This window comes from Fulvia fulva, chromosome 2, assembly GCF_020509005.1.
Source record: "Fulvia fulva chromosome 2, complete sequence".
Taxonomy (NCBI): domain Eukaryota; kingdom Fungi; phylum Ascomycota; class Dothideomycetes; order Mycosphaerellales; family Mycosphaerellaceae; genus Fulvia; species Fulvia fulva.
Genome location: NC_063013.1, coordinates 903,249 through 928,929, shown reverse-complemented (window position 1 = coordinate 928,929; position 25,681 = coordinate 903,249). Strand labels below are relative to the sequence as shown.

Here is a 25,681-nt window from a genome sequence, read left to right as displayed (position 1 = left end):
TAGCCTTAGTTATAGGGCATAGTAGACGCCCTTAGCTAGCGGGACAACCTAAGAAATAGTTAGCTACGAAATCCGCGGTTAAGTACCCCCCGAAGCTTATCTACTACCGCCCTACGAGGGTATAGAGTAGTATAGTAACTTAACTACGAAGCGAACATATCGGCCTCTAGGGGTACCTATTATAGAGGAAGGTTCTAGAATATACAAATACTAGCTACTCCTACGGCTATTACTCCTAGAGTATACGGTACGTACTCCTCGTCTATCCGAGGTAGTTACTAGGAAGGGAGGAGTAGATAGTAAAGGCGAGGAACCGGACGATAAGGGCACTTCTTAATAACGTTAAGGACCTACGGCGTATTACGAACTAGATACTAGAGAAGGGCTAGCTAGAACAGTACCGCCTAGTAGGAGTAGTATAGGAAGAGAGGATACGGCGTAGCGCGACGAGACCGGCTAGGAGCGGGGGCTAACGGAGTAGTGATATAGACTACGTACGTTTAGAAGGAAAGCTAATCTAGATAAGGAGAAGTCGGGGGCGGGAAGGGTTTTCACCTGTTCGGGTTTCCCTTTATATATAATAATAGATATATACCTATATAGGCCGAATAGGGTCCTAGAATAGGAGAATAACAAATCTATCTATCTATCTATTTTAGGGCTATATAATGGTACTGTTAGTATTAGAAGTATTATAGTACCCTATAGCTACTCTAATAGATCTCCGTGTCTATTCTCTCGTAGTTCTAGAATAGCCTATTATCTAGTATCTAGTTAGCTTGTTCCGCTATCTCTACCTAGATAATAAGCTATAAATACGTCTTCTCTCGGTCTACTATCTTATATAACTATACCGCCTTCGTTAGTCGTACTCCTAGGGATATATTATAGTTCTATACTTAGAGTTAGGGAAGGTCTTCGACCTTGAATATCCTAGGGACCCCGTAGGCAATAACCGTATACTATTAGTAGGAGACTCGTACCGACTTCGCGACTTTAGTAGTCCACTCCTTATAGGTCTCTAGCTTTCGTCTATTAGACTCTTATACGGTAAAGAGTCTTACTACGCCTATTACCTCTACCCTCGCCCTAACTACCTCCTTTTAGCCGATTCTGTCAACAATCTCCTTACTTATAAGGGCTGCGATTTCTTATTTCTCCGCCGGATTAGTAATGTATAGGCGTACCGCCTTACTTACCTTCGGAGGGGGTTAATTCTTACCTACTACTACTATTGCCTATATAGTTAGTCTCTAGGCTACCTTCTATATTACTTATTAGATTGTTTTCGGGATTTAGTATAATAGCGCTTTTAGCGCTCCTAGTAGCTATACTATAGTGTTCTTATATACCCGGGCTAGGTGTTTATTATCCCCTAGTAAATTTTCCGCCTCCGTATATAGGGTCTTCTACGCTATATTGTTTATCGTTAGCCTCTACTTTCTATATAGTAGCCCTTAGCTTATATCCTAGGTTTTTCCTTAGTTTGTTCCTCGGCTTAGCTCTTAGTACTAAATGTTCGTAAGGCTATAGCTCTCGTTAGTTACTATCTCCCGCTACTATTCGGGGTAAGGTCGCGCTTCCTAGGTAAGGTCGCGCTTCCTAATTAGGTAGTTATCCTCCGTAGCTCCGTAGCTCTAGGGTCTACCGTTAGGGGAACGGAACCTTAGTTTTAGGATTCTTTATACTACGATTACGCCGCCGCTAGCGTAGGCGGGTCGCTACTACTTAAGTAGATTACTCGTCTTAATAAGGGCTATCAAATAGATAGTCCTCGTCGATAAATTAGGAATCCGATCGGTCGTATATAGTATATATCGACCTCTATATATAGCGTCTTTACCGCTAGTAATAGTAATAGTAGCTACTATAGTATCTAATTATAACGGATATTATAGACTTTAGCTATAGTAGCTATACTTATAACCTATTCGGCTCGAGTAGTAGTAGTAACGGCGGTAAACTACCGAATTGCCTATTACTTCTAGGAAAGACCGATTACGCTAGTAATAGCGGATATACTAACGTAGAGAAGAAGGCTATTAGAGACTTCTTAGCCTACTATATATAAGACCGCTACTATACTACCGCGGACCTCGCCTAGCTATAACGTCTCCTCTCGTACTATATAAACGGATAGTATCCGTCTAGTAGCGAGTATAAAGTACTAAGTATATTTATCGACCGCTAGTATAAGCGTCCTACTAAAGCTAGTATAACTAGACGCGTCGAAGAAACCGCTTATATTCTATATACCCCGTCCGTAAGTAACCTACTTATTATAATAGAAGGTAAGTCCTATAAGCTTAATAGCGGTAATAACTATATAGATATCTACTTTAGTCTTACGTCGAGGTATAAGCTTATTATTTTTCTAAGAGTACCTATAGTAGGTCTATACGTCTCTAGAGGTAATACTACTACTAATAATCTCGACCGCTCCGGTCGGTACTACGCTCTTATTACGGGTAAATAAGGTATATACTAGAGTTCTATATAGTATATAATAAGCTAGATACGGAAGAAAGGAGAATTCGGTCGGAGGCTATAATAAAGTCGTTAGGTACTAATTAGGCGCTAACGGGTACTAAGTCTAAGATAGAGTATAGGCCTAGCCTAGTACTTTATACTAAGAGGGCTTACCCTTTATAGCTCTAAACGCGACGTCGCTATTTAACTAAGACGTAATTCTCTTAGAACCCGACGGTTAGTAGCTTAATAGCGGTATATACGTAAACTATATAGTTCGTAATTATCCTAGTAACTACCTATACTATAGTAGCGATAACCTATCTAGACTATAACTATAGGCTTTAGTAGCTTCTCTAGGAAGCGCTTTAAAAGAGCGCCCTTCTAAGCGCTATACCGTATCTATATTCCCGAAGAAAGCTAGATCTATCGTAAGTAAGAAGCGCTCTTACGACGGCTTACTAAACCCGAGGATACTAGTATTGTAACTTATATAGCTATTCGCCAAGCTATAGCTAACTAGGTGCTATATCCGTCTTCCGCTTATATAGTCCTACTATCTTACGGATCTAGAATAGCTATTACGCGCTCTAGAAGAGGTGTAGAGCCTTATTAGGTAGATTACCTTCTCCTTATTAAGGTTAGTATAAGAGGGCGTACTATTCTTACTAGGCTTACTACTTTACGATAATACTCCGCGTAACTCTCGGCGTAACTCTCCGATTATATCACCTCGAATCGCGACCTTAGCGGAACTAGTTTATTAGGCTACGTATATAAATAAGGATCCCGGTATAGTACTCGCTAACGCCGTTATATACGTAGAGGAGGCCTAGTTAGAAGATATTTTTATAGATAGGCCTATAGTATTAGTACGCTTCTCTTTACTACGCCTAATACTAAGCTTTATTAGTCTCTAGTTTACCCTAATTAACTAAATACTAGTCTTAGAGTAAACTATAGCTAATACTATACCGCTACTATCTATAGTAATACTACTACGTAGTAGTAGAGCGCTAGATCTATATAGCCTAGCTAATCTAGTTACGCTAGTACGAGATACTAATATCAATTCTTCTCGTTCTATACGCCGCTTAGTAAGAGAGGATAGTATAAACCTCTAGAGAGTAATATTTATACTACTAAATACTATCGTTACGGCTATTAAGCCCGTACTCTATACTAACCTTTCTAGTAACTTATTATACGCGAGTAGTTCCTATAGTAGCCGGCGTAACTACTTTAAGCTATACGTTATCGATCTAGTATTAATATCGCGCCGCTTCGTCGCTAGTAAGAACTTCGGCCGTAACGATCTTATCGAGTAGGCTATCTATAGATTACTATATAGTCTACGATGCTTCTACGTATTAAAGCGGTACTAGGTTAAGCTATTTCGTTAGTAGATATAATAGGCGATTAGTAATATCTACGCTAGCTTCTTATATATTAGAACTTAGATACTCGCTATTAATAATACTAGCTACCGACTAAATAATATTAAACGTATCGTATCGAGGCTCGCCGTCGTAATCTAGGAAGGCCTAACCTATAACGTAATAGCCCGTTAGACCGTACGTTCTAGTAATTGAATCCCCGTAAACTATACTCTAGTTTATAGATTAGCGAACGTAACTAGCGATATAATTTACTTCAATAACTAGTAGGACTACTAAGACAAAGTAATAATAGCTATAACTAACCTCGTTAGTATCTTTACTAGAGCTAACTAGTAGTTATTTATCGACCGCGCCTCGGAGCTCGGGGACGTACTACGAGGCTTTAATACTTACGGTACTCTATATTAGATACGCGCTATTCTTAAAATATAGCTTATAATTGCTATCGCTAATTATATAGGCCGCAATACCCTAAGCTAGTAAGGTAATTTAGTCGCGTATATTACGGCGATAACTAAGGTTCTTAACCTATTATATAACTAGTAGTTCCGTAGTAGATAGTAGTAATAAGCTATAATTAAGTTACTCTAGTACAAGAGGAGGCGGCTTTTTAGTTCTTGATTTCTTACTATTCTTGACTTTTAAATACTTTAACTAATTCTACGACTAGCTAATATAGATAGGCTTTACGCGTAGTTCTACGGATATAAGTTACTTCCTATAGTAAAAAGCGAGTTTAAATAAGATAGATTTCTATAGTATTACTAACTATAGTTAATATTAATATTAGGTAGAGATTTAAAGGACTAGCCTTTACCCTACGAGTACGAGTATACGATATAGATAGATAGAAAACCTTAAAGCGAATAGTCCTACTAATTTACTATATACCTATCTATCTATTAAAGTAACTACTCTTACTAAAAAAGCGACCCTAAGCTATAGAGTAGTAATTTCTATAACAAATCTTTATTACTTTAGGTATAGCTATAGTAGTAAACTTAAGGCAAAGTATACTTATTAAGAGCGGGAATATATAATACAATACGGTAGAATCGATTATACTCTTTAGAACATACGATTTCGTAGTGCTATAATATCTAAAAATCCTCTATAGGGCTATCTACTACAAAGCGACTTGCGCTCTTAGCCTACGTATAGCTTCGCGCCCGCTTACGGTATAGCGTAGAAGCTGAGGCCACGTAGGCTGAGTACCTGAGCTTAGTTCAGGTCTAAATCTTTGTGGCGGGGGCCGGAATGGCGAATGAATTACTATAGCTTTATTACTTCGAAGGTATACGTATGGAGTGGGTTCAAGCTTAGTGGATGATGCTCGGTGTAAATCCCGAAGACTGTTCGCCAGTTCCAACGCCTTGCTAGGTATACATACCATCAATAGTGTTCGCAAGCTTCTGCACTGTTCGACCTCTCACTACTCCACCTTTTGGATTCCGGACAAATAAACCCGGGCCTACGACTGCTACATTCCGGTAAGGTATGCGACTATCCTCTCTCACCAACTCGTTTGCCGCTTCGATTCGAGGCCAGATCTGTTGGACGAAAGCTTGAACATCGCCACAGGGATCTTGACATTCGACGAGCATGCAGGGAGGCCAACGATTCTCTCCGCCCATCAAGGCACCCGAGACAGATTCATCAGCGGCAACAATATCCTCCATCGGGATTGGATTGATCATGCTGCCAGTCGCAAGTATGAGCATATCGTCTTGACGTCCACTAAGCTTCCATAGCCAAGGCTTGGTTTCATGTTGCACAAAGATATCTTTGGATCGCCAGTCCTTGCGTTGTAAGCTCCAGTATGTTCCGCGGAGTTCGTTCACTACTGGTGCTTCGTCCGCGAAGCAGAGCTCATGAGTTCCATCGCCATGTCCAGCGTCTCGCCAGTCGATTTTCAGATCTGGGTGAAAATCTAGCCACTCCCAATCTACCATTTCTGTAGTGCGCGTTGGTAACCAGCAAGCCTCACTTGACCCATATATGTTGATCAGTCGAACGTTCTGCGAGCTTAGCTCGTCGCCCAAAGACTCTCGCAAGGGCCCGCCGCCGAAACCTACACAGTCGAGCGTGGCCGATGTGGATGTGCCATTTGGCATTTGAGAGATCGCTTCCAGTAAAGCCGGTGATGCTACGATCATCTTGACGTTCCGCTTCTCTATGATTCGAAGAACAAGAGGTCCGTCTCGCATTGCATAGTGTCCTGGAGGAGCCATGACAGGAGTGCTGTACATCGACATGGTAGGCATCACGGTCATGGACAGGAAACCACCTAGATGGTAGGCTGGAAATGGCGTATAGTAGAATGCGCCGTCCAACTTGTCGAACATGCTCATTTGGGCACCACCTCCGCTCCAATGGCTGTCCAAGCCTTTGATGTACCCGTTACGTAGGACAAGAGGCTTCGGTGCGCCTGTTGTCCCTGAGGAATGGATAACAAGCATTGGATCATGCTTGGCTTCTTCCCAAGGTCGTGGCGTGTACTGAAACGGTCTCGCTAGCGCCTCGAAGAATTGTTGGAGAGTAGGTAACTCTAGTAAGCACAGCTGCGGTCGAGACTTTTGGCAGGCTTCAAGAAGTTCCTTCGTGTATGCAGTATGTAATGCCTTCGTACAACCGACCTGATCCAGTATAGAGCAATTATCTGAGATGGAACTGCCAGTATTTGGAAAACAAGCCTGCGCGACGCCAGTCAGCACTGAGCACTCCGTCGCCTCGTGGCAGTTTTCGCAATAACCTTGTAACCGCACTTCAAGGCAGCAAAGGAAGACTATGGTGTAGCAAAAGTCTCTCGCACCCATGAACAATAGTGTCTCGGAGTGTGTGCTTGTTCCATAGCAGTCTTTGATCATCCACGCGCAGTGGTCCACCGCACGGCCTAGCTCGCCGAACGTGAAGTCGTAGAAGCCGTCTTCAATGTCATGTGTCAATGGGAACGATCCGTATAGTCTGTCGGGATCAGACTCGACTCGTGCCAGTAGTGTCTGGATCAATGTCCGACCGCCCTTAATTGGTTGCGCTGTATCGTTTGAGGCCATTCTCGATCTAGGCTCGAGGCTGTTTGAGCAACGAGCCTTTGCGTGAGCCGGCTGGTGTTTATGTATCCTCATGATACTTGAGAATGTTGGATTCAACATTGCCGAGTCGAGCCTCAAGCTGGACGTCGATCGTGGGAGCTATCGAAGTCCGATGGCGTGAGGAGGCTAGAAGTGCATGACTCTTACCTTATGTAGTATGTTTACACTGCCTGCATACGGCGACTTGCCAGATCTGGTTGGCACGACGCCTAGTATAGCTGGTTGCGGTACCTGCAGCCGGTAACGCGCGAGATCAGGCAAGAGCCAAGAGAAGCCAGTAGCGCATAAGCTTATCGATCGAGCACGTTGTTTCCATGCATATCAATTGGCCGTGGCGGGTGCGCTGTACACATGCTCGTGATGTTCGACTAGAGCACCTCAGCAAGTATTTTAAGGGTCAAAAGGTGCGAGACCTACTGCAGGGTTTTCCGCAGCGTGTTCTTCGCACAGCTGGTATCTAGATGTCCTAAATGCCGAAAACCAGTGTATCCCTTTGATATTTGGTAGACAAAACTCAGCTTCTGAGTTCAGCCTCAAAACAAGGGCTTAAGCTGCATAGCCTTCACAAATTTGTCTGTGCAAGTCTGACAGCGACGGACCGGACCAGTCAGAATTTGTTGTTATCGAACGACGTTCAAAACCTAGACAGGGCCTTCGCACAGAGTTGCACCGACAAAAGGTGCAAAGGGATCGACAGCGACGATACAGTGTTTCTAGCGAGACGCAGGTACGTTGTTAATGCATTACAAGAACGAGGAGCAATAGCTATCGAAGGAACGGAGTTGCTTGCTAATATTTAGAGGTGTTAGTAGGCTATTCGCAAAGTTGCCCGTTGCAGATTGCTCTTGAAGGTGTCGAGTGACCCCTGCAGAAGGTCTCGCACCTTTTGACCCTTAATATATGCCGTTTCAAGTTCAAAGAATGGCCGCTCCTCAACTTCGCGAGTAAAGCACCCGTCAATCTGTCTAACACAAAATGGACTCGGAAACCTTTCGTCAGGCGGGTCACCGCGCCGTGGAGTTCAGTAGGTCTCGCCAGTCGTGGCTTGAGATGTCCGTACTGACCAAAGCTAGTCGCCGAATACTACGATGGCGTCGCGAAGATGCCAGTTCGCGCCGACGTGAAGCCTGGCTTCCTTCTGGACTCCATCCCTAGTCAAGGACCCGATGATGCTGAATCGTGGTCCGATATCGAGAAAGATCTCCACCAAAAGATAATGCCGGGACTCTGTCACTGGACACATCCAGGTTTCATGGCATATTTCCCAGCATCGTCTACGTATGAAGGCATCCTCGGCGAGCTGTATGGCGCAACTTTCAACAACCCTGCCTTTGACTGGATATGCTCGCCAGCGATCACGGAACTGGAATTGGTCATGGGCGATTGGGTCGGTGAACTCTTGGGATTGCCTCAAACACTCAGAGGTAACCCGTCTCAGCCTGCAAGTACAGTGATCCAGGGGACCACTACGGAGTGTCTTTTGGTTACGATGGTCGCTGCCCGGGACTGGGTCATCGAAGCCATTGCGACGGATGAAGATGAAGGAGGCAAAGACCTCGTCCGGAACAGATTGGTCGCGCTCGCTAGCTCGGAAACGCATGTCTCCACCAGGAAGGCCGCAGCTGTCGCCGGTGTCAAGTTTCGAATGATCGAGTGCGACCCGTCGAGCGGTGTTGCGATGACAGGGAGTCACTTGCAAGACGCGGTAGACCAGTGCTTGCGCGAGGATTTGATCCCATTCTATGCGACGGCCACGTTTGGCACTACCAACTCGTGCGCTGTTGACGACTTTCGAAGCATCGCAGAAGTGAAGAAGAGGCGTCCGGAAATTTGGATACATGTTGACGGCGCGTATGCGGGCGCAGCACTGGCTTGCGAAGAGCTTCGCGCACCAGCCAAGGGAATGGAGGACTTCGATAGCTTCAGCGTCAATCTAGGGAAATGGTTGCTGACAAACCTCGACTGCACGTAAGTATAAGGTATCCCGCAAAGACCCTTCCGAGCCGCTGACCTTGTGATCAGGATGTTGTTTGTCCGAAAGCAATCGACTGTCATGGACTCCATGAAGAACGACTGTGCGATCGTGGAAAATCCCGCCTCGGCCGATCGCGCGGTCACTGACTATCGAGACCTGCAGCTGGCTATGGGGCGACGGTTCCGGTCGTTGAAGGTGTGGTTCGTACTCAGATCCTGGGGCAAAGACGGCATTCGCAGGAATATCCGACGGCATATCGATATGGCCGCGTCATTTTCTAGCTGGATCGATGAGCGATCGGACCTGTTCGTTCATGCGACCAAGCCTCAGTTCGCCCTGAACGTTCTCCGCGTTTCGGACCAAGCTGCTCAGAAGATGGGTGCAAGTCCAGATTCGGCAACTCTGAAGCTATACAACGCAGTGAGCGCAAATAAAGGGCTGTGGCTGTCCAAGACCAGGATCAATGGCTATACGACGATTCGCGTACTCGCAGCGAACCCCAAGTCAACGCTGGAGTCTTTACGCTTCGTCTTCGATACATTGTGCGGAGAGATGCATCGTCTCATCGATGATGTGAATGTTTAGATGCAGCTGTGGTGTAGAATAGAAAGACATTAACTCCTGCTGCTCGATATCCATATATGGTCAGGCCTGGCGGTGCCTTCCTCGCCGTAATCGTCCCTATAGCACACAGCTCTCCATCGTGCAGGATCGTTGGTCGCGTGGTGTTGCGTGGCTTCGCGATAGTCGAGATAATGCCGGGGAGGCGCAATGCGAGTGTAATCGGTGTTGTCCAGTCAGAGCATATCACGCTTGGAGGGTCCCATCACGACAAGTCAATGACTCCCGTTAGGAGGTGTACCCATGCTAGCGCGGCAGCAACTACCGGCGTCTATCATGTGACTGCACGTGAGGGCTCTCCGCAAGTCCAAGCGTGAAAACGTGTCCAAAGAAAGATCCTTCCTCCACACCAGTACAGACAAGTCAGGACTACATTGCGGCGGGTGAGAGAACAGTCTGATTGAATGAAAATCAGCTCATGGATTTTCTGCGTGCAAGAAAACTCACCGGAAGCGTGCATGTCTGCTCAAGAGTGTCTGCAGAGTAGCCGATACTGTACGCAAGCTCGTACACCCCGCAAGACCAGCCTCGAGGCGTATAACTCCCATTATACCCCAATGTTGTCTCATCTAGGCTGAGCTCTTCGGGCGGCGGAACCTCATAACCAGTTGTGCGAACGTCAGAGCTGGGATTGGCCGCCTTATTAAGCGTAGCGACCGACAAGCGCTAGCCACAACGTAGCGACGTGTGAGCTTGCGAACACTCGAGCGTAGGTAGTGGCGCTAGCGAGGAGGGAGTGGAGCTCTATTACTAGCCCTAGACGAGCGCTAAGCCGCGCTCTTATCAGTTGAATTCAAGTTTAGGGATAACTAATTTAAGTTACTAGAAACACGTAACCTACCGAGCTATGCCTGTTGGCGAACTCGTAGTTAAGACTATACTAGTGTGTCGTAGAATATGCTGTTAGCTAAACTCGGATAGTAAGTCGGGCATATGTTTTACGCCCTCCTCGAAGGCCGGGCTAGTCAATAGAGCTTCACACCGCTGCGCTTACTCTTGGAGGTTCACAACCGCTAACAGCACATTTTTGTATATAAGTCCCACAAGGGCGGCTATGAGGCAGAGGACAGAACATACAAGGCTGAGGGTAAGGGTCCTGAGCGAGCCTTTCAGCAAGCTTTGCTCCTTCAGAAAAGTTAATACACCCCCACGTCAGCCGATCTATCTCTTCCACTTACTTCCTCGAATATGCCTGCGCTGAACCTCTTCGAAATGAGCAGCAATGTCAGGATCAGGATGGCGACGGAGGCACCACCCACTGCCTTTTCGTTGCCGTAGCTGATGACCCTAGGCATTCCCGATAGATACCATCCTGAGTAGTCATCGTAACGGCCATCAAACGTAATGGCAGAACCTGCTCCCATCGTCAGGTAGCTGTTGTCATATCCTTGGTCAATGTTTGTGGCCCAGGACGATATGACTCCACCAATGGAGAGGACAAATGCAATGCAGCATGCTGCGATGAATATGAGCGAGACAACTTTATCCGGGTTGCTCATGAGTACGGAGCTGCTTTGCGTGCTATGAATGCACGCTGGAAGGAAGGTGCATAATAAGCACAAAAAGCTCATCATGTGTACAGCATGCCATGCGGCACAGCAAAACGACGTCAGGTCATACGGTGACTTCAGCGTCTGTCGCATACATTGGTGCTCTGGTATTCAGTTGGCGTTCCTACACCAGCACAGATCAGCTCTCACACTCATCGTTTCGGTATAGTGGTTTGGGCAAGTGAAGCTGGAGCGACCTATCAGGGTTTGAGCATGTCTGCGACTCCATCTGATAAGATTCGCCAAGGTTCTCGTACTGCGCTAACGAATGATGTTGCGCCCGAGGATGGGAGTGGGACGGATAGGATAGCGTGGGATGCCAATCCATAATCTGTATCTTGAGTGTCAAGACTGAAGCATCATGTGTCTCCATTTCGACACCCTTTCTGATTCGATGCAATGTTGGTCGCTACCGCTGAGAGGTAGCCTTGGCGATTCAGCCCATTCGAGTGATCGAGTCATGACATGGGTTGAGGGAATGTGCAGAACAGCTGGTCTGATGACCAGATCTTTTAGGCAGCCTTTGGTCCAGCACTTGGAGCATCGTGGTATCATCATCTTGGGCCATGACCAGCCCTTCTGCAGGAAGTCAGATAGTAACCTCACTCTGAAGCGGCTGGTGTCGACGTGTGCGCTCTGATCCAGATTGTCCTATCGAACAAGTCCATTGTGTTGGTTCCCGGACCTGTCCATCTGCAGCCTGGAGAAATGCGGGACGAGAAACTCCAGCCCCATCTCGACGTCTCACAATCTCAATATCTCCCCACCCCTCCCGATCCCACCTCTGAAGAACTCCTTAATGACTTTTCCCCCAAGCACCGTCTCCTTGACGACACCTTCGACATGCTCAGGCCCAACTCTGCCATACCATATCCCCTTTTCAGCTAAAGCATTTCCCTTCAGCGTCGGCGGGATATATATGATGACATTGCCAGCCCATTTATGACCTCCAATATGTGATATTGACCCAACCCTCGCAGTCATCTTGTCCTCTGACACCTCGTCTGGGGACTTGAGAATTGCAATGTTCTGTGCTTGTAGCTTTTCTTCAAACTCTTTTATCAAGACGGGTCCTAGCTTCCCGCATCGCTCGTCTCGGCCGCCGTGGCCACAAACCAGGATGACGATTTCGTTGACTGGGCGAGAGTCGAATTGCCCTTGGTGTTCTGGTTGTCGGAGGAGCTTGTTTCGCTGTTCAAGAGGCAAGCTGGAGTAAAAATTGTGCAGTTTCTCCGGAAGAACGAAAGCCTTGATGAAGGACTCGATATTGTTGTCATCTGTAGGTATGGCTGGTATGTATCGGAAGCTGGGCAGGAGGAATGCGGATGCTGCAGAAGTACTTGAAGAAGGAGGGAAAGACGAATTTGTGATCATCACATTGTGATATGGCTACCATATCCTTATCAGTGTCTATCATACATCGTCTTGCGCGCCATCTACGCACAGCGACATATTTGCCACCTCTTGTCAGGTGCTTCTTCAACTGTCTGACCAGGACTGCCTCTTCCTCATCCTCGATCTTGCTCTTCCAGTCATTGCGGCCCGTGCTTATCAGGATTTGCTCTGCATACGTCGCCATCGAGCCGCTGATATTCTGTTCGCGCTCGATGTCTAGCCCAGACGGCGACTCTCTGCACCCGCATGTTGGACTCGGACACGACTCGACGACGGGGAACGGTGGCGGCGCGAACGGTATCGAGATCTTGGAGGCGAATCGTTGAGGTGTAGACGTGACAGGTCGCGCTGCCAACGCAGCGAATCGTCCGCCATGCCTGAAGATGAACATGGTTATTAATGTGAGTGCAGTGACAGACAAGAAGGGGAGGACGTGAGGCGTAGATCCTTCAACAATGGAGTTCGGAGTTACATATACATACTGGTATTGAGTGACGGGATGGACGTGCTCACCGGCACAACGATGATCCGCAGCCTCGGATGTTGCTCAACTCTCCAACTCCTTCACCATCTTCCACCGCTTCGTGTACAGCAGGTTCAATGTCAGCCGCTACGATTCGTGACCTGTAGGCCAAACCATACACCTGAGTATTGCCTCTGTTCCACTTGTCTCGCAATACCCCTAGCCCTTCTCACATCACAGTCCACCCCTACCCGCACCATGGACGCAGCACCCAAACCCGTCCCCGAGATCAACTTCTCAACCCAGGGCCGTGTCGCCATAATCCGCATAAACCAACCCAAGAAGCTCGGCGCCCTCAGTCAAGACCTCTTCTTCCACCTCTCCCAACTAATGCGCCACATCGATGGCCGCGACGACATCTTCATCACAGTCCTGACAGGCACAGGTCGTTTCTTCAGCGCGTGAGTCTCCTCGCCAGCCTAATAAGCACACAAACGCTCCGCGGAAGCTGATATTATTCACAGCGGTGCGGACGTCTCGTCCACCGGCCAGAACAAAGGTCCCGCCGACCAACAATTCAAACAATGGCTCCAATCCTTCGCTGCCTACAACCTCAACATTACCCAGGCCTTCTACTCGCACCGCAAGATCCTCGTAACCGCTATCAATGGCCCCGTCGTAGGGCTTGCTGCTGCTTTGGTTGCAATGTCTGACTTCGTCTACGCTGCCCCTCACACCTACCTCCTCTGCCCTTTTACATCGCTAGGATTGGTCGCTGAAGGCCTCTCAAGCCGGGCGATGTTGAATCGTCTCGGTCCAGCTCGGGGTCCAGAAGCACTATTGATGTCGAAAAGGATAAGTTGTGAAGACCTGGTGGGCTGTGGGTTTGTCAACAAAGTGTTTGAGACTGGGAAGGAGGACTGGGAGGGATTTTTGGGGCAAGTATTAAAGGAGGTGGACGATAGGTTAGGAGAACACCTGGTTCCGGATAGTCTTGTGAGGATCAAGGCGTTGATGAGAGGGCCGGAAAGAGATCTGTATGATTCGCTGGGCGTGAAAGAGGTGTTCAGTGGTCTCGAAGTCTTTATGAAGGGAGTCCCGCAGGAGGAGTTCAGGAAAGTAGCGAGTGGGGAGAAGAGGCATAAGCTGTAGATGAGGGACTGTAATGAAGGCAATGAGTTATGAAGGTGGTGCCGGATATGGGCAGAGTTCATGAGTACGATGAGTACGAATGTCTGACCAGACGGACGGGCAGACGCATTGTCGCGAGGATACGCATTCTGAACAGCCGACTGATGGCTCTTTTGCTCGATCTCAAATGCATCTGAACCTTTCGTGGTACTCTTGTGCTCAGATATGTTCTAAGATGACGTTCGTCTTGGCCGAGGCAGGCACGATTGGCTTTTCTCGATCGTGGCTTCACCTCGATCGTTCTTCGTGCAACACATGCCCTCACAAGGCAAAATATGTCATCCCAGCCGTGTCGCGTGTGCAGACTATCAACGATCTGAGGACATTCGTTCCGCGTTCACAATGATGAGGACCTTCTGGTAGGCCTGCAAAATGCCCTCAAGCAAACGGCTTTTTCGTACAGCTTTCTCCTTCCTCTTCGGCATCACCATCTACTACATCTTCTCACGGCTCATCATGCGTTCAGACGAGGGCATAAAGGAAGTTGCCAATAAGCTGCTGGAGCCGAAGAACCTCGGGGTTGTCTCAGTAGAGCCTTTGCAATCTCTGTGGGCAGGATATGGCCAGATCGTCCGGCTTCAGGCAATACCGATTAGTTCAGAAGGCATGCCCCCTTGCAAATAGCCATTGCATCTGGAGGGCTAACAGCAGACAGCAGCATCTTCCCAAATGCAGTCTCTGATCCTGAAGCTCGTGACACCACCGACAGACGCCAGCAAAGCACGAGATGAAGGCCATCTACGCAAAGTCATCTCATACCAAGTTGAGCAGTACTTCTACTCCCACTTAGCATCATCGATGCCTCCCAGCCTTGCCGTTTCCAGCTGTCTTGCCAGCTTAAACGAGCAATCCAACGCCTCCAGTACCATCGCCATGGTCCTCTCGGATCTCAAAGAGAGTTTCCCATTGGCAGGCGAGAAACGTGGTGAGCTTAACGAGACGCAAGTCAACAGTGCGATCAGATGGCTGGCGACATTCCATGGAATCTGGTGGAAGCGGCGCAACCTTTTGAGGGATGGCGGCTTGAGGAAGCCACCTCTGGAAGAAGCGCAGAATGATGCGCAAGGTGGTGGCGTCTGGTTGAATGGTGGATATACGTGAGTGTATGCAATTCGTCTCAAGTCTTTCAGCCAACGCCGACTAGTTACCTCGCCACGAGACGAAAGGAATATCGATCACTCTGCAACGACCAGCAGTCAGAATGGTCAAGCCTGCTGTGCAGGCCTGTGGCATCCGCCGGCCAGAGCATCGCAGAGCTGGTAGCGAAGGTACTCTCACCATCCGCCAATGAAGGTACCAGGTTCGCCATATCAGACTACGAGACCCTTATACACGGCGACGTCAAATCCGAGAACCTCTTCACCACAACTTCCGGTGACGCCGTAGCATTCTACGACTTCCAGTACGTCGGGCTTGGCTTAGGAGTCTGCGATCTCGCAAAACTCTTCACGTGCTCAGTACCACTCGAGCTACTAGCCGGTCCAGAAAACACTCACCAACCCATGTCTCAAGGCGAACATATGCTTCTCGAACCTTATCGTCAGACCTTACAGGAAACATCAGGCAAAGATTATCCGTGGGATCTCTTCGAGCAGCACTGGAACACGGCGCTTGTGGACTGGCTGAGGTTTCAAGCGTCGTGGGGCTTCTGGGGTAATACGGAGTGGTTGGAGGGGAGGGTGAGGTATATACTCAAGGATGAGAAGTGGAAGGCTTGGTTGCTTGAGGCTGTTGGGGAGGGAGCTTAGGGTTGGGGTAGCGGGCGTGGAAAACTTGTGGGACTTCGACGACGAGGTAGGGTGGCAGTGTCGATGAAGTATTGAGGCAATACCGTTATGTACTAATCGCATGAAGTTTATTGTGATCAGTCTTGTGGCGGTAGTGGTGTTGTGTTATCCATGCAACGTTGAAAAATGGGTTTATGTACTTTGCCCGGGCACTGGTTTGGAGAATCTGTGCAGGTCGATCGCTCGTGGCCTGGTGATATCGATTGATCATGGATGAATTCTCTTAACACGTTTGATGTACACCATCTCCTGAGTGGTTCAGGAATCGAAAGCGATGTGCTGCAGTCATGCTGACTTACAAAGGTCGTTGTTCCCATTAGACATAACTATCTCTATCATTTATGAACCTCGCATCTCAAACATCACGCCGTCATTCTATCCCAGCCTACCTCCTAGCAGAACTCGCGCTCGTAGTCGAGCTTCTCGCTGTACTCGACGTCGTCCCAGCGATCGAGGTCGAGGAGCTGACCGCTGCTGCAGTACTTGAAGCCGCCGCACCAGCAGGAGAACACTTGCAGTCCGGGGCACAAACACAGACGACATTCTGTGTGACTGTGAATACCATCTGCTGAGTTATGGTAGATGGAACCACTGAGCTGGTCGTACTGGCGGATGGTGAAGTAGTAGTAGTCGTCGAAGATCGTGTGCCTGTTGAAGAAGTTGCCGCCGACGAGGTCGCGACCGAGCTGGATGTTGTCGACGAAACCGTGCTCGAAGTCGCCACGCTCGAGGAGGCCGCTGAACTCGACGACGTCGCCGAAGTGCTCGAAGTCGTATTCACCGCCACAATGCTCCCCACAGCACTTCCAACCCAAGCATTCCAATTCGTAACCCCATTCTGACAAGACGTGGAAATATCCCTCCCAGTCTGCTGCACAACAGTAGTCCCACTCCTGACAATCTTAATCGACACCGCACCCGTCCTTCCACTAAATGGCACACTCCCATGATACACCCCACTCCCACCACTCGGCTTCGTGCTCCACGTAGCTGTCGTAGCCAGTCCACCAATCGTCACCACCGCATCTGCGACGGAGGACAGGTATGCATCGAAGAAGACACTATCTTGGACGATGTCGCCGGGAGCGTACGTCTGCTGGTTGTGGCCAGCGTCGTTTCCAGAGGTCCCACCGGTGCCGCAGGCGCTCTTTGGTGATAGGCGGTACCAGAATGAGACGGTCTCGTTCTTGAGCGAAGTGGAGCCGGATTTGTATGTATCGATCCAGTAGGGGAGGAGAGCTCGCCAGCCGTCGTGGGGCATGTTATCTGCGTAGTTGTAGGGGGCTTTGCCGTAGGTGAAGGCGCCCATTTCTTTGGGGCGTAGGGGGCCGATGTAGTGCGATTCGGGCCTGTGCATGTCAGCGGGAGGGTCTCTGGTTAGAGGTGGTGGCCCGAGAGCTTACCAGTCGTTCCAGGATATGATCTGAACAAACTCAGGCTGAAGGGACAGGACCTGACTCCAACGGTCGAACCACAAGTCATCACCACGCCAGAGCCAGTTCTTCCCATAGTTCGGGACGTTTGTGAAGAACCAGGGCGAGACAGCCATCATGTATGGCTTGCCCTTCAGGGCACTGATGTATCCGTTATCACCGTTGGTGTTCATGTTGGTAGGTCCGTTAGGCCATGCCTCCCAGGAGAACAGACCGTCTGCGACACCACCACCAGCAGACGCAGCGGTCGAAGCACCTATCGATGCCCAGTCGGGCATGAAGAAGCATCCTGTTTGGGTTTTGATGTTGTTCCAGTCGTTCGCTTGGTGGGTACCTTCGAATGTGGTTGCTATGGGTTTGCCGTTGTACTGCATGTATGCCGAGCTCGATTTGTATTTGTTCATGTAGCTTATCACTCTATCCTGAGCCCAGGCGCCGTTTCCAGCATAGTCGAAGCTGTGATTGGGAGTCAGGAATGCTGACGGACTTCTTGCACAGTAGTCAAGACCACGAACCTGAAGAAAAGCTTGAAGCCCATGCTACTAGCGACCGAGAACGCATTCGCAAGTTGTTGATCCTGCTCATCATCAGCACGATACACCCTTTTCATCCATTACGTAGAGACATACCGTCGTACTATCCGGATTGCTCGCAACATTCAATGCAAACCCATCAATCCTCGCCTCCTGCGCCGCCTGTATATCCAGCTGCCACTCCGTCGTCGTGTAAGAATAACAATTACTCATCATGAAGTGAGCCACAACAGCTTTCGCATCAACGTGGGCTACTCCAAGGAGCACAGCCGCCGCCATGATTGAGAGCCACTTCATCGTTGCGATCGTCGCACAGCAATTGGTGATCAGGATGCTGTGGAAAGGCTGCTATGAGCTGATGATATGCTAGTGCCGAGCCTTTCACGCGATACCGTTGGACACAGGAGGCTCTTTCCACGTGGAACATGGCGAGTCTGGTAGTGCAGCCACAAGCGCTTCCATGCCACGGGGAGGCGTTCACGGCGCTTATGGGCTCAGCTGAGAGGGAGCCGTGTTTCGGGAGGTATATGATTCGTGTCAGGCCACTGTATGATGGTAGTAGTCCTCCTAGCCGACACTCATCAGTCTCGAATACACTCAGACTGACCGTCCCCTAGCAATGGTGTGCTCCAGATGCCCAACACCTCCCACAAAGTCAGCAGAACCCGCAATCAGCACGAAAGAGTCGGTTCCACTCACCATGTGCGAACGGCCGCCAAGTGAGAACGCACAGTATCGTCGGTCCTGCCGGCTCACGCAACTAGAACATCAGTCCCAAAGGAGAATACACAAAGCAAAAGGCGTCAGCCTCAATTGCGCAAGGCGTTCCAGGGCGTTGTGTTGAGGTGGAAACAAGGTTCAGGATCCGATGGCCTAGAACCAGATTGGCAGGATTGAGATGCATGGCCTGATGAAGCCATCGTGCCATCTTCAGTGCAAGACTGCACGAGACTGAAGGGCATTGCGGCGCCGAGAGCCGGTCGGTGGAGATTCCGCTGATAACATCAGAAGGTTACTATTGTCTCTGTACATGCTTGCTTGCTTGCTTGCTTGCTTGCTTGCTTGCTTGCTTGCTTGCTTGCTTGCTTGCTTGCTGTTTCCTAATCATCTTTTTGCTCACTCAGACCCAATCCAAGTTTGACTATGACACTCGCACTCATGCCATTACCCAACATAATTCATCCTGAACACCGCCTGACTCCCCACACACCATTCCGTTTCGTTCCGTTCCGTTCCATCCCATTCGCAATGCTAAAGAGCGAGCAAGTTTCAAAAGCCGTCAAGTAGATAGATACACACAACATGAAGTCTGTGGTCGCAACCACTAAAGCTGTCCACTCAAGATAGCCTCAGTGGCACTACCGATATACTGTCTCCTCGAGTCCATCGGGACCTGAAAGCGTCTCTCGAGCTCAGCCTTGATGCTCTTCTTGGTGACGGTCATCAGATCCGCTGTTCTAAGGATCTCTCTGATCTCAGCAAGAATGGCATCGTCACTGGGCATGTCCGACATGTCGAAGTCCGCGCCAGAATAGCTGCGCATCATGCCGTTGTCGGAAGCGGCCAACGACATGTGCGAGCCGTACTGCTGCATCTGAGGCACCGTGAGCTGGCTCATGTGGTGACTCTGCTGGTACCCATCGCCATAGATAGAAGCGGCTGGGTGGTAGCTCTTGGTTGCGTAGCTGATACCCGAAATCTCCGAGCGGGTGTCGTCGCGCTGAGTCTGAGCATCCCAGAGCTCGGCCTGGTACTCTTCCCACCTCTTCTTCGGGATCGTGTTTGGGTCGTATTTGCCCTCATCGGAGACGACCACCTGCTCTCCCTTCTCACCAGTGACCACACGGGTGTTACCCCAGGAGAAGTCGTCCATGTTCCAGAAAGCCATGAGCGGCAGAAAGAATGAGAAGACTGGCGTTGCAAGCATGTAGATGATCATCCATCCGACCATCTCCCATTTGCGTCGAACAATGAAGATGATAGCCTGTAGACCATAAATAGCTCCCAGGAGAATGAAGGCAGTGATTGGCACCGTGTCCGGGTTCCTAGCCACTTCGACAATAAGGTATATGATGTAAGCCACGATAACGGGTTGCACGATAGTCGACAGCAGATCCAAGAACACGACGAATCTCATACTGAAGCAGCAGAAACCGCAGAGTTGCTGGAGTGGAATGACCTCGACCAGGTTGTGCACGGTACTGTTGATCCATCGGCGACGCTGCGACATAAAGACGCTCCAGTTGTCGGGTGCGATGGTCCAGGCATGAGCGCGCATGATGTACTTTGTCTTGTACTTGGAGTGGTACTTCATAAGCAGAGTCGTCAGATATCTGTCCTCTCCAAGATGCAGCAAGTTTTTCATGTGCAGCGTGTCGACGCGAATCTCGGAGTAGTCTTCGACAATCTCTTTGGACACGAAGAGTGGCTTTCCAGTCTCAGCAGCGCGAATGCGGTACATGGAGAAACAGCCTGGCAAACATGTGACCGATCCAAAGAGCGATTCGAAGGCCTTGGTAAGATTGTGCGAGATGTAGTATTCGTACACCTGCATCATCGTGATCATGGAGGCTTTGGCGTTGGTCAGGGCGGTCTCACCACACACTGCGATTAGTTTAGTGTCGTTGACGAATGCAGATACGAATCGAGTGGCAGAATCGGGCGCAACGACCGTGTCGGCATCGATTTGCAGCAAGAATTCGTAAAAGGTCGGGTTGACTCCTATCACATTTCGGATCTGGTGATGGAGTTCAAGTTCGAGAGGGGTCATGGGGAGGTTGTAGTGCACGCGGTTGAGGAAACGCATGAGGATCATCTGGGAGTCACGCTTGCCACGGTTGCCAGGTCTGTGATAGTGTTAGCAAAGTATATGAAGTGGGAGAAGTGGTGGTTGCAAGACATACTTCGAGACCTCGGAAGGCTTTCCAACCTTGACGACCACAATGAAGGGTACGATGTGACCCTGCACTTCGTAAAGACCAGAATAGAGCTTGCCCATGTTGTGTTGCTTCTGGCCTTCACCAAGTGATTCGAAGCTGAGCGGTTCGGGGTCGACTGAGGCGGGAACGCCTAGAATGTCGAGAACGATGCGAGGTGTCGCCCGATCGTTGCCTTGACCAATAATCATACCATCACAGATGATGAACAGAAGTTTGCGCTTGTCGTCATACTTCATGCGGGCAGCAGAATCGATGGCACGGCGCAAAGAATCCTCGTCTTCGGTGTACGCGGGGACGGTACAGATCACGAACTTATCGAGATTCTCCGGGACATTCTTCTTGCCGAACTGAAGTGCGGCCAAGAACTTGAAGCAAATGACCGAGACGAGCAGCAAGGAGATTGCAAGTAGGATGTACTTGGCAAACTGACATTGGGGGCTGTTTCGGGTGTCGACGTTGCCGACGTAGAAGAGGTTGTCCAAGCAGACCTTCATGCGCTGGCGAAGTGCTGGGTCGATGTTGAGGGCTTCCCAGTACTTGGTCACGTCTTGTCCAGAGCGCTGTTGGAACAAGTCAACGACTCTCTCGTCCATGAAGTTCGAGTTCGTAACAACATCTGGTCTGTCCGATCCTGGTGGGTACTGTGGCTGCCTGCCACCAGCAACGTACTCAGTCATGTCGTAAACACGGCCGTCGATGTAGGCGACGTAGTTATTCTTGTCTTTCAGAGTCTTCAGATATTCTGGCGAGTATCCGACATTGCCCTTCCAGTAGTTGCCAGACAAGTAGATCATTTGCTCAACAAACCAAGCTGGACGAGAATCGTTGGTTGCCCATCGGAAGTCGTGGTATTGCGCATTGGTGTCCGTGGTGCTAACGGCGTTCTGTCCCGTCCAGTTGTAGTTCTGGTAGTTGAGCTGCACAGCAGGATCGATTCCCGTCTCGTTCGTGCCCTGGCACATGGCCGAGACTTGAATTGGGAATAGGTTCGTGGCGTCTGTGCCGGCGTACTTCTTCAGAGCCGAGTCGGGAACAATGTTCGGGTAATGAGCGGGCATGAAAGCTTCCAGATTGAAGACAACACCACGGATGGCAACGTAAGAACCCTTTGAGCCGTCTTTGCCGTTGTAAGTCGTGAGCTCCTCCAGACTGTAGACGTGCTGCGTTGGGCAGATGATCCGTGGGAAGCCGACCATGAAGAATACGACGAACAAACAGGATAACCAGATCATCATGTTGATAGCCAGCTTCTCCCTCCAGGCCACACGGATGTCCTTTCGGCCCATGCTCTTGCCGCCGACCAGCTTGATAGTCCAATCGGGTATAAACCAGGTGAAGAAATGAACCATAATTATCCATCGTATTCGACTTTTTGAACTCGGCTTCACTTCAATCTCGGCCATCTGGGCTCCGTTGCCCTTTTCCGCCATCTGCTCGCGAGTCTCCAGGTTGCGGAACATGTCGCCTTCGCGTAAAGCAGAAGCACCAGCGTCACTCTTGGAGTCAAGGTCTCGGCTGCCAAAGTACCCAGCCGCTTTATCGTCGTAGTACCCTGGGCCCGGGGTCTGGAGCAGATTGACGTGCGATTGTCCAAAGCCACCCTTTGCTGCATCTGCTGGAGTGAGCATGCCCGAGTTGCCGTACGACTCATCAGCATAATTTGGAGGTCCACCCAGGTCGCCGGCACGTATTATTTGCCGCCAGCAGCGTTCACTCAGGAACACGCCAGTGCTGCCAACTCGGGCCTCGTGGCTAGGCCAGCTCTTCTCGTCCAGAATCATTTCTGCCTTTTCTCTCTCACTGCCAACGACAGACACTTCGCCTTCGGCAGTGCCCAGGAACTCGCCAAATGGCATGAAGATACTGAAGTCGGCGTTCTTAAGCCGCTGTGCGATCTCTGCAATGCCGAGGGTCTGGATTTGAGTGCGTACACACTTGCTGTCGAACTGGTTTGCGATCCGTCTGTCGTTTGGCTTCAAGCAGAAGAAGAAGTAGGAGTTGGTGTTGGGCGCGGTAAGGGACTTGCTGATGTTGTCAATCGATGACAAGAACTGCGCTGCAGCACCTTGCTGAGGATCTGAGTGTTTGTTGATCCGCGAGACACTGCGGCCGCCCTCTTCGCTGCTATTGTCGAGATCTTGCTTCCTGGAGCCCAATTGTGGCCGAGACCCCCTCCGACGTGCCATGCTGGGCATACGTGATGGCTTCGAAGCAACCGAAGCCTGAGTCACAGCATTGCGGTCCTGTGGATGCAGAACCTTGTTCAATGCTTCCTGACCGAAAAGCTCCGAAATGAATGGAGAAGTCGAGGTGTTGACCAGATTCATAAGATCGCCGGAGACGACCTCCCCATTCTCTTCAAGCAGACCCTCCACAGCATAATCGACCTCGCCAGCGAAATGCTTGACAGTGAAGGTTGCGTGGCTGTTGGGTATGGCGAAGTTGTTGCCCGGCTCCATGACTGTAGCCGGGCTGACTTCGATGGCTGGATTCTTCTTCTCGAAGCGCTTTCGCAGTGATTCCAAGAATTGCATGTCAGTCTTTCCACGCTTCATCTGATCGTCGAGAATGCTGAGAAGGCCGTTTCCAGGCTTGAGAAGACCCCTGACGGCATCGCTGTTGTCAAAGTAGCTTGTGGCTGGAACCTGCACTTCCTCCGTCTCGAGAAGATCCGCTTTCCTCTCAAAGAAGTTTTGCAAGCAAAAGTTATAAAACGACTCTGTAGCAGCGTTATTCAAAAGCTGATCCAGCACGCTTCCAGTGGAGGATACTTGGGCGAAGCCTGGGAAGTCGACCATAGATATTGTGTTCGAGATGGCGTCTTCTGGCGCACAAAGCTTTTGGTTCACCTTCTCCATAATCAGAGCAACCATCAAGCTGTAAAGTGTTCGTGCGAGCTCATCTGCGTTGTCGCGAGCGCCCTTGGGGTCGAGCATGATCGTGACACGCTCACGGTGCAAGATCTTCGTGCGGTATCCGAGAATCTGCTCCAAATGCTGTGCACTGACTCCGAGGAAGGCCGCAACAACAGCAAGCACGTCTTTATTCTTGACGACTGTGATTTCCTCGCCACCTTCGGCGCCATAGCCTCCACTCTCATCTGGCGCTGGTGTAGTACTTTGCGAGGTCGTGAATTCAAGCTGGCCGATGTGCAGAATTGCAGCAAGGACTTCGCACAGGTGTGCGACCTCTTCGCGTGGAAACTCCAGCTTCCGAAGTGCTGTCTTGAAGTGCTGGAATCCTTCTGCATCGTTGATGCCCACTTTCATTTGTGAAGGGTGACCAAGATAGCGCCACCTTTTCTGACCACCTGCCAGAGACTTGCGGTTGCCCGCACCATGTGCTATGCTGCTGCCCAATTCCAGACCCAAATGCTCTTTCTCGGCCGGTGATGTGCCTGCTAGCAAGTAGTATAGAATATGAAAGTTGCGCTCACCCGCTGGGACAGTCGCCACACGGCTTCGCTCCAATCTGTGATCCAAGACTTTGCCACCGACCAGTTCTGGGTGCAGGGTATTGGCGGTGTCATACTGCAGCTCGAAGAACAGACCGGCTTTCGAAGCGGTCGTGGTGGTGACAGATTTCGTGGTGGTGAGTGAATCGAAGACGAACGCTGCGAAAGACAGCTTCTTCGAAAATGGCGTTGAAGTGTACTGGAGGATGGACGAGAGGAGATGCGATCGAATGGTCGTCTTTCCCGTGCCGGTTTCGCCACTATTGCCATGTCAGAATCGCATCCCTAGGTTCAGCTTTCACTGCATAGAGAAGCGCAGAACGAGAAGCAGATGATGATCCCATCAACCAATCTGATCTGCGACTCCAATGCCATGACATGTACTCACAGAAACACCGCTGCCTGATTCTCCTGTCGTTTCCCTAATCGGTCCCACATACGAGCCGCAAGCTCTTCTGCAGCACCCATTGCGCTGCCTTCTTTGGTGCCATGGGGTCCCTTTGACGAAGAGGTGTATGTATTCACAGAGATGTAGCCCTGCGAGGACAGATTCGTGATGGGCAAATGGCTGTGGAAACGCGATGCGATGTGGCTCGTGATGTTCGTGTCGCTCATCGAATGGGCGGATAATGCTGCCAGGTTGGCCTGGGTAGTAGGATTCGCCATAGTAAATGCTTCGGCCTCGCGGCCAGACAATATTATGGGAGTTCAGTACAGCAAAAGACTCGTGCGAGAGGGTTGTAGCGGGTGTTGTGAGGTGCGGCAACAGTCGGCCAGGAGTGTCCACAACGCTGGGACGCGAAGTCGAGGAAGGTCCACTGGGCTCCGTCGGGAGTTCCAGAAACGAGCGTGACTTGGTATAGCGAACGTCGGTGGGCACAGAGAACAGAGCGAAAGTGATGAAGACTGCACAGCGACGATTTGTGTGATGAGACGAGTACAGCAGGAGGGCAACGGGCTGCCAGACAAGAAGCAGCCTCACACCACACCAGAAACGTGAGCACGCTAGGATGCTGGGCACTGCCTCTTGTCTGCACCCCTATCCGGCATGGAGCGGCATGTCGAATTCGGGTCGCGTCCAGAGGACTGTGGATCTCTGCTCTCACACGATCGTTTCGGCGTGGCAACAACATCAACGCCGTCAGACTCGGCATCAACACACGAGGTACACGTAGTGCACAGCCGCACGAGAACCTGACCACGGTGCTGACGGTGCCAGGCCGCCACGAGCACAACAACAACGAGTGTCGATGAGCACAACAGCATCGTTGTGAGACTGCGACGCGTGCGTGCTCGACAAGCCGTGGCGCTGACCGTTGGCTGGGTGGCCAAAAGCTAATGCACAATTCTGCAGATTCACGCTGCGGAGAAGGCAGATC

At 50.0% G+C, this 25,681-nt stretch overlaps 8 protein-coding genes across 8 annotated transcripts; 3 read left to right on the top strand and 5 right to left on the bottom strand.

Annotated features, from left to right (window-relative positions):
- Positions 1-5,245: 5,245 nt before the first annotated feature.
- CLAFUR5_02599 (Adenylate-forming reductase Nps11) lies at positions 5,246-6,922 on the bottom strand (the record flags this gene model as incomplete). Its single annotated transcript, XM_047901747.1, has 1 exon — positions 5,246-6,922. The coding sequence occupies one exon, from the start codon at positions 6,920-6,922 to the stop codon at positions 5,246-5,248; it is 1,677 nt and encodes a 558-aa protein (XP_047757825.1).
- A 1,014-nt stretch (positions 6,923-7,936) lies between these two features.
- On the top strand, positions 7,937-9,521 carry CLAFUR5_02598 (Tyrosine decarboxylase 2; the record flags this gene model as incomplete). The annotated part of the gene is made up of 3 exons (XM_047901746.1): positions 7,937-7,985; positions 8,035-8,929; positions 8,984-9,521. The coding sequence occupies 3 exons, from the start codon at positions 7,937-7,939 to the stop codon at positions 9,519-9,521; spliced, it is 1,482 nt and encodes a 493-aa protein (XP_047757824.1).
- A 405-nt stretch (positions 9,522-9,926) lies between these two features.
- CLAFUR5_02597 (uncharacterized protein) lies at positions 9,927-11,131 on the bottom strand (the record flags this gene model as incomplete). The annotated part of the gene is made up of 3 exons (XM_047901745.1): positions 9,927-9,953; positions 10,005-10,121; positions 10,736-11,131. The coding sequence occupies 3 exons, from the start codon at positions 11,129-11,131 to the stop codon at positions 9,927-9,929; spliced, it is 540 nt and encodes a 179-aa protein (XP_047757817.1).
- A 720-nt stretch (positions 11,132-11,851) lies between these two features.
- Positions 11,852-12,893, bottom strand: CLAFUR5_02596 (Altered inheritance of mitochondria protein 32; the record flags this gene model as incomplete). The annotated part of the gene is made up of 2 exons (XM_047901744.1): positions 11,852-12,496; positions 12,552-12,893. The coding sequence occupies 2 exons, from the start codon at positions 12,891-12,893 to the stop codon at positions 11,852-11,854; spliced, it is 987 nt and encodes a 328-aa protein (XP_047757816.1).
- A 330-nt stretch (positions 12,894-13,223) lies between these two features.
- CLAFUR5_02595 (3,2-trans-enoyl-CoA isomerase) lies at positions 13,224-14,117 on the top strand (the record flags this gene model as incomplete). The annotated part of the gene is made up of 2 exons (XM_047901743.1): positions 13,224-13,426; positions 13,490-14,117. 2 exons carry the CDS (start codon positions 13,224-13,226, stop codon positions 14,115-14,117), a joined length of 831 nt encoding a protein of 276 aa, XP_047757819.1.
- Positions 14,118-14,612: 495 nt separating this feature from the next.
- On the top strand, positions 14,613-15,904 carry CLAFUR5_02594 (uncharacterized protein; the record flags this gene model as incomplete). Its single annotated transcript, XM_047901742.1, has 3 exons — positions 14,613-14,760; positions 14,815-15,253; positions 15,301-15,904. 3 exons carry the CDS (start codon positions 14,613-14,615, stop codon positions 15,902-15,904), a joined length of 1,191 nt encoding a protein of 396 aa, XP_047757818.1.
- Positions 15,905-16,328: 424 nt separating this feature from the next.
- Positions 16,329-18,206, bottom strand: CLAFUR5_02593 (uncharacterized protein; the record flags this gene model as incomplete). The annotated part of the gene is made up of 4 exons (XM_047901741.1): positions 16,329-17,292; positions 17,347-17,832; positions 17,892-17,953; positions 18,006-18,206. The coding sequence occupies 4 exons, from the start codon at positions 18,204-18,206 to the stop codon at positions 16,329-16,331; spliced, it is 1,713 nt and encodes a 570-aa protein (XP_047757821.1).
- Positions 18,207-19,233: 1,027 nt separating this feature from the next.
- Positions 19,234-24,968, bottom strand: CLAFUR5_02592 (Chitin synthase 5; the record flags this gene model as incomplete). The annotated part of the gene is made up of 3 exons (XM_047901740.1): positions 19,234-20,755; positions 20,813-24,562; positions 24,691-24,968. 3 exons carry the CDS (start codon positions 24,966-24,968, stop codon positions 19,234-19,236), a joined length of 5,550 nt encoding a protein of 1,849 aa, XP_047757820.1.
- Positions 24,969-25,681: the final 713 nt, after the last annotated feature.